Here is a 7,503-nt window from a genome sequence, read left to right as displayed (position 1 = left end):
CTCATAGACGAGACAAAGCCAACTGAAACAATCCAAAACCTGGACGAGAGAAAAAGTTGGCAAAATAAGCAAGATGGTAAGTAAAATTAGTTTGCAAGTCCTAAGACGAATCAAGCTAATTGAAAATACTACCTGCTAAGACGAGTTAGACTACATGAAAAATATGTAATCTCGACATGGACGAGCTAAAGTTGGAGTTAAAATAGCTTAGCAACATTCGTCCAAGAAAATAAAATCACTCGTCCATGCAAAGATAATAAAAATTCATTCAAAGGGTGGACTTCCTACGTCCAAAAAACCCTGATTAGTTTGAAAAGCAAAAACTACTTAAAAACCCGTCCTAAAACCATGGACGAGTATAATGTATTCTTGTTACATAAAAGAAAGGTCCAAAAACAAAGGACCAAACAAAAAAAAAAGAAAAAGAAAAACCACTAAGGTTAAAAGTCTCGTCCTAAGAAGGGGGAGCATTCACAACAGGTGCGTCCTGAGGCTGGGTACTAGCGTCGTCTTCCACGTTGACATCATCAGAGCCAGTCTGGAGAAGAGAGCTTGTGGCAGCAGCAAGGTTAAGCTTGATTGCATTAAAATCAACTTCAGGGAAGTTCTCAATAGCGTCCATTCTGAAATCTTCAAAACCAGCTGCATAATTGCGATCCAAAGTGTCTGTATATTCTTTGGACGACTTGAACTCAGCCACAGCGTCCTCTTTTGCCTTGGAGAGACGAGCATTCAATTCATCGTTCATCTTCTGCAAATGATCAATGCGCGTATCCTTCTCCACTGCATCAGTCCTGAGCTCCTCAATCAGCTTGCTACGTTCCTTGACCTCGTCCTTAGCTTTTTCAGCAACCCCAGCCCATTTTTTACACTCAGCATTCACCTGCTGAATCCTCGTCTCCAACAAGACTCTCGTCTTGTCCAGCTCTGTTGCCTGTCTAGACGCTGCTATAAACTTTGACATGGCCTATGAATAAACAAAGCAACATAGAGTGATTAAATAAGGAAAAGTGGCTAACTAAATAAGGATGAGAGATACTGGCATACCTTGAAGAGGTCATGGACGCCTGAATGCTCAAATTCCTTCAAGCCCATGTTATAGCACATGTTTATATCCTCGTCCTTGACAGCTATCTGGAAACGTTCCCAAGCCAGGTCTTCGTTCTCAATAATGCTCGTAGAAGGCTGGGACGAGCCAGGCGTGGTAGACTTGGCCAAAGGAGTTCTGGGTGGAGTCTTGGACGGCGTGGACTCCACTGGAGTGGACGAGTCCACATCAACTATCTGGGCGGCAGGCTGGGACTGGGGAGGTTTGGACTTGACCACCTTGGACGAGCCTGACTTAACCCTTTTGTCTCTACGACTGGGGAGCCCTTCCAAGTCAATGTTTTTTGGCAAGAACTTCCTTTTGTCCCCAGCCAATGGACGTGTCTGACCCTCAGGACGATCCTGGGTCTGACTCTCAGGACGTTTCCCCTCTCCTGCAATCTCCTTCCCTCTGTTCTCTTTCATTGTTGACATTCCTAAGACGAGATGAACAAGTTAGGAATGTATACGTAAAAAAGAAAAAGAAGAGGAAAAAGAAAAGGAGGTTTAGCTAAAAACTTACTTTTTCGCACAGTAACTTCGTGGGCGATAGCTTCGTCTGAAGGCTCAGGACCTAAACCCCACTTGGCTAGACGTCTAAGCGTGACAAGAGAACGAAAGCTCCTGTCTGTATGTAGACGAGCCCTGTGGACGCGGTCGCGGTGAAATTTGCTCAAAGACGGACGTTTGGCAGCTACAGCACAGTGAACAAACAAAGGTTAGAAATTATAAATATACCAAATAGAAGCGAGAATAAAAATAAACAAGGGGAAGGGACATACCTTCTGGACGAAGGTTCCCTAGGTCCCCAGTGTAAGGGGGAAAGGGATCCCTGCCAACGTCCACAGGGTTCCCTGCCCAGAAGCCTGAAACAAAAATGAACTCCGTCTTCCATTTTCTATCAGACGAAGCTAGGGATTTGATCAACCTACAATCATTCCCTCTAGCAGTAAACTGATAAAAACCTTCAGATTGACTTATGGCAGAAGGTTTATAACAATAAAGGAACTCGTCCACTGTAAGAGGACGGTCCCTACCAAAAACTTCCCTCCACAAAATTTGCATGGAGATAATTAGTCTCCATGCGTTAGGATTGAATTGACAAACACCTAAACCTAACTTAACTAATAATTCTCTAGCGAAGGCATTTAAAGGAAACCTAAGGCCACCTAAGAAGTAAGATTCATAGACGCCTATACCAAAACGGGGCTCACAACACCACTCTCCACGGACGGGCAGCCTAGGGTTAAACTCGTCTGGGATTTGATACCAGGATTTAAGGCTATTTAACCTCTGTTCGTCCGTCTTAGAATGGACGCCTACAGCGCAACTGAAGACGGTCTCTACCTCGTCCGTAGGATTGGACGGAGAACCAGCTTGAGAGCCAGAAGCTCTCCTAAGCTGTTCTTGGACGACCTCAATAGGGAGCCCAGGGGCCCCAGAAGAGTAGTTCTCGTCCGTGCTTCCTCCACTCTCATCGCTAGCACTGCTAGAGTTAGACCTCTCACTAGTATCCTCACAGTACTCGTCTATAGCCTTATTAAGGCTATCAGTAGACGAGGAAGCAGCAGACATCTCTATTTAGAAACTTAAAACCTAAAGACGAGGGGAAGAAGAGTACCTGGTTCTAGACGGAAGAAGACTCTAGACGCAGAGGAACTCCTAGACGAGGCTCTAGACGACGAATGTCAAGGAAGAAAATTTCTGGAATGAAAAGGGTTAAGGGAGGCATTCCACTATTTATAGGATGCTGACCTGGGTAATCGAAACGACCCAACCAATACGAAAGCGACACGTGGCATCTACCTCGGAAATATAAATCGACGGAATCAGTCGCCAATAAAAAAGTGACACGTGGTGCAAATAATAAAAAACCAATTACACCAGTACAAAGACGTTCAACCATTTGGACGACTCACATGGACGAGGGGGCAACTGATGGTGTCATAAATAATCCCAAGTCCATAACTCGTCCACGTGTCTCGTCCAACGAAAGAAGCTACAATAGGCGATGAAAATTGCGAGCGTACTGGCGAACCTCGTCCATACATTTGTGAGATCTATTTATCATTTATGAACGTCAAGCCTTCCAAGATGATCTCGTTCATCTTCCACTAAAGATGGACGAGATCATCCTGGAGGTGTCGTCCATCCTGATTATGGATGGACGAATTCATCGGCCCGTCCGACCTAGGTAACTTCCACAGCGGTTATGGAAGTTACTCCCAATTCGCCGGACTCCTCGACATTGGGAACGGTTCGTAAACAGATAAACCGTTCCACACACACACACTATATAAGGCTTCTTCGATGAAAGGTAAAGGCATTCAGACACTTTTACTTTTTGGGAGAACATTTCTTCGTTACAGAGAGTTCAAAGTAACTGACTTGATCATCGGAGGATTTTTGGCCGGTCCCCCACCGGTCCCCTCTGATTCTGTGTCCTTTGTGTTACAGGAAATAGCCTAAAGATCAACGTTCGAGTCCTATCAACCCACTGATAAAGAGAGAATCATCACTAATAAAACTACCAAAAAAGAAAAAGGTTATGGTTTTAAAGTTTTATAATTGTATATAATTTTCAGCATTTTTAACAAAACCATTATTTAATTTAAAAATATTTATCTATGTTAATATAATTTCACATCTAAATATTTCTTCTAAAAAAATTGTATTTATTATAAAAATATATTATGCTTGTCTTGAATATTGCAATAACCTTACCGGTGTAGGAAGTGCAAATAATTCAGATTCTTGGCCTTTGATTGACCCCTCAAACCCACATAAGACATATCACAAACGTATTTCTCATAAAAAATAAAATAAAATAAAAAAGAGTAAAGTGGTCTACCTCCCCACCTAAGCATCAACGTGGCCAAAGGATATCCATCCACATTTATACCAAACTTTTTAAAAGGATTGTCCTCTCCTCTCCTTATCTAAAAAGTCTAAACAAATGGCTCAAATCTCTCTCTCACTCTAAAGAAGAAGCAGCGGTAGAGCAGCAGTTTCCTCTCTTTCTCTGTTTCCTCCAAAGCCTAGTTCGGCTCTTCACCTAAATTAAGAGATATTTCTTATTTCATAATCATTTTCTCACATATTCTCTGTTACAATTATTTTTTTTTAATAATTTTTTTTTTCTTCAGAGGTCAAGGTGTTCCTGGGAACACCCTGAATCAAACGTAACGTCACCACTGGATTTGCCATCACATTGCTATAAAAGAAAAAGGGACTAAATATGAGGAACACCCTAAACCAAATGTAGCGTTGCCACTAGATTTGCCATCACATCTATATATATATATATATATATATATAACCGAAACCTCTGCTGGCATCACAATTTTCCACGTCAGTACAATATTTAAAAAATAAAAATAAAAACATTATAACACCTCAAAACCCTAGCAACCTTACCCCTCTCTTAAGTTAAGAAATAAAACCCTAGCAACCTTACCCCTCTCTCAAGTTAAAAAATATAAAACCATAGTTTCTACAAACTCTCTCTCTCCAAACGTAAATATCAAATTCAACTCCTTTAATTTCTCTTTATATTTTTAGGCTTCTATAGAGTTATAGTGAGTTATGCTGATTTTGTTTTTTGTGTATGTGTGTATAGATGGTCATAATACTCCGGTATTCTAAGAAAAGTTTGTGTTTTTGTTAATTGAAGGCCTTAGAGAGATAAGTGCTGCAGTTTGGAAAAGTAATACAAAAGACGATTTCATTGGCAGCGGAAAGTAATTACTTTGTCTCATATTTTTGTTTTTTGAATTGATTTTGTGTGCTTTTTAGACCCTTTTGGATCAATTTTGTTAATTGGGTGTTTTTTTTTTTTTTTTTGATAGGGTCCAATTGGGGAATGTTCTTTCAAAGGGTTACAACGACCGCACTTGGTGTCTGTATACTAATAGTGGGGGGTAAGTACTATAAATTACTAACTCTTTTAAGTGTATTAGTTAGAATTATTTTCAAATGATTGTACCAATAAAAGTGAATGTGTATAAATTTTGTTTAACTATCTCGTGTATCGCACGGGTTAACGACTAGTTGCTATAAAAGAAAAATGGACTAAATATGAGCAATGCCTCAAATATGTATCAACAATCAACATGTAAGATATAAATTACAACAAATTCATCCAATAATAATTAAAAGAGAGAGAGAGAGAGAGAGAGAGAGAGAGAATATATTACAGTAACACAAACTCAGAAATTCAAAATACCAAGTTCCATCCAATCTATCTACTCGAATCCCAAATGCATGTTATTTACGTGTTGAATGGACGAAAAATAAATCAACAAGACAGCAAGCATGGGGCCCACTATTGTCAACGTCAACGTTTATAAAAGTTTATTCACAAGTCCCAGTCAAAAGCATGTCTGGAAATCTCCTAGCTACTACAGTAAAAATGTTTTCAGGCTCCAAAAATTTGAGAATTTCAAATTATACAGAATTGGAAACATTTATAATCCTACTATAGCACCGCTGGCTTACACATTTCTAGATACCCTTCACCGACTACTGAAATTGATAAAGTCTAGGTCTTGCCGTCTAGGGACAAAATTTTAGTGTTACAATTATTTTTTGTTACAATCTTAATGTGGGCGACTGTAAATAGAATAGATAACTATAGGATATTGTATCCAGAAAAATTGGGCATCTTCCACACTGCAATATAAAGAAGGAATCTTATATATATGTTAATCTCAAGCGCTAGATACTTTTCTTTTCAATTAAGGATAATTTGAGAATTGATAAGTATTAAAATTGTAAATTACTAAATTCCTTAACAACTAGTTAGATAAAATAATAATTCTTAAATATTCCTAAAATGTAGTGACACTCTTCTCACATTCGTGGTGAATCTCATTAATTAAATTTATAATAAAATTAACCATGAACATGAAAGGATTAAACACTACATAACCGTATTCCAAGAATAGTTAATAACTTTCCAGAGCCAAGGCCACCATAGTTTTTCTTTTCTTTTCCGTGGACTTAAAATTAAGTAACAAGGACTTTTTAGGTGGTGTTAATCAATCTTATTGGATCTCTCTCTCTCTCTCTCTTTTTATTTTTTTATTTTTTTTGAGGGGGTAAAAAATAGTTTGAATGAAAAAGCAAAGTATAAGTCTATAAGCCTCTTCTGTACATGCATTAATTATTGCCTTTCCCGTTTATGTCTATATTTTCGTCTCATGACTAGGAGAGCATGAATTTTGATCAATCATAATCGGTGAATGACATTCTAGTTATTGTCTAACTCTTTGCCTTGTGCATGGAACAATCGTTACGCAAGAAACTTGATTTTGTCTCAATCATTAGAAATTTAGAGTGTAGAAAAAGTTAATTACTTTGTATTAGGCATATCAAACTTTATGTGGGTCTCAAGATTAGAATGCTAGCAAAAAAGTCTACCGCCATATTGTAAACGTGTGGGGGCTCAGGTGGCTGTGGAAATTCTCCGTCCTATGGCATTGCAATGTATGTTCTTCTTTTCACATTAGTCCTAGTGTAAAATAACAGATATTCCTCAACTTTAGACGTATTAACTAAACATGGATAAGAGTAAAAATTTAGAAAGAGAAGGTAAAAAAAGGGAGTAAAAATTACAACCAACGGTGGTGGACTAAAAAAATAACAGTACGGTTCTTTTTACATTAGCTGTTTCTTTAAGTTCATGTGTTTTTCTGACATAAAAATGTTCATATTTATATTCCATTTCACATTATTACTTAATTTTTAAATTTGTGGATTAAAGTTTTAAGCTTTTGAAATTGTTTTAGTTTGAAAATGAAACTCCTATTTATCTCTTTTTATGTTATTATGGGCAATAAGAGAGTAGAGAAAACGTGAAAACTATCAATAAAATATTGTGCTTCACTTAATTGATTCGTTTGAATTTCTAATAATTACTTTTCCACTCAAAACAAATTGATTTATAAACATGCCGTGAAATGCATAATTTAATCAATAGTTTTTTTAATTTCTTTGTTTCGTTACTATCCATGTTGGGAAAAATTCTATATTATTGTGAATAAATTTTAGCAAGCACAGCGGAAGTACAACCACAAAAAAACACAAAAATTTACATGGAAACCCTTTCTCCTTGAAGGGAAAAACCACGGGACAAACTCCGAATAATTTTACTATATAAAATAGAGATTACAACACTTAGAGATACAACTTGAGTAAAAAAAAACTCTCTTTTTCTTTTCACTCACTGCTCTCTTCCTCACTGTGTATTTTCTCTTACTCTCTCTATTTTTCTCTTCTCTCTTGCTTGCTCTCACTCACGCAGCTCTTCAAGACTGCACTAGTCCTCACCTCACTATGGGACTTCACTTCTTTTTTTTTCCCTCTGCACTGGCCGAATGGCCTCTCTATTTATTTCTTCATCTTTTCCTTCTTTTC

General features: G+C 37.9%; 1 protein-coding gene across 1 annotated transcript; it reads right to left on the bottom strand.

The window, feature by feature from the left end:
- Positions 1-454: 454 nt before the first annotated feature.
- Positions 455-2,124, bottom strand: LOC115951929. The gene is made up of 4 exons (XM_031069047.1): positions 1,869-2,124; positions 1,610-1,780; positions 1,048-1,523; positions 455-967 (listed from the first exon to the last, which is right to left on the bottom strand). Exons 3-4 carry the CDS (start codon positions 1,519-1,521, stop codon positions 455-457), a joined length of 987 nt encoding a protein of 328 aa, XP_030924907.1. The 5' UTR covers positions 1,522-1,523; positions 1,610-1,780; positions 1,869-2,124.
- Between the last annotated feature and the right edge of the window lie 5,379 nt (positions 2,125-7,503).

This window comes from Quercus lobata, chromosome 7 (assembly GCF_001633185.2).
Source record: "Quercus lobata isolate SW786 chromosome 7, ValleyOak3.0 Primary Assembly, whole genome shotgun sequence".
In the NCBI taxonomy this organism is placed as follows: Eukaryota; Viridiplantae; Streptophyta; class Magnoliopsida; order Fagales; family Fagaceae; genus Quercus; species Quercus lobata.
Note: the sequence above shows the minus strand (reverse complement) of the source record. Positions and strands in the feature narration are given on the sequence as shown.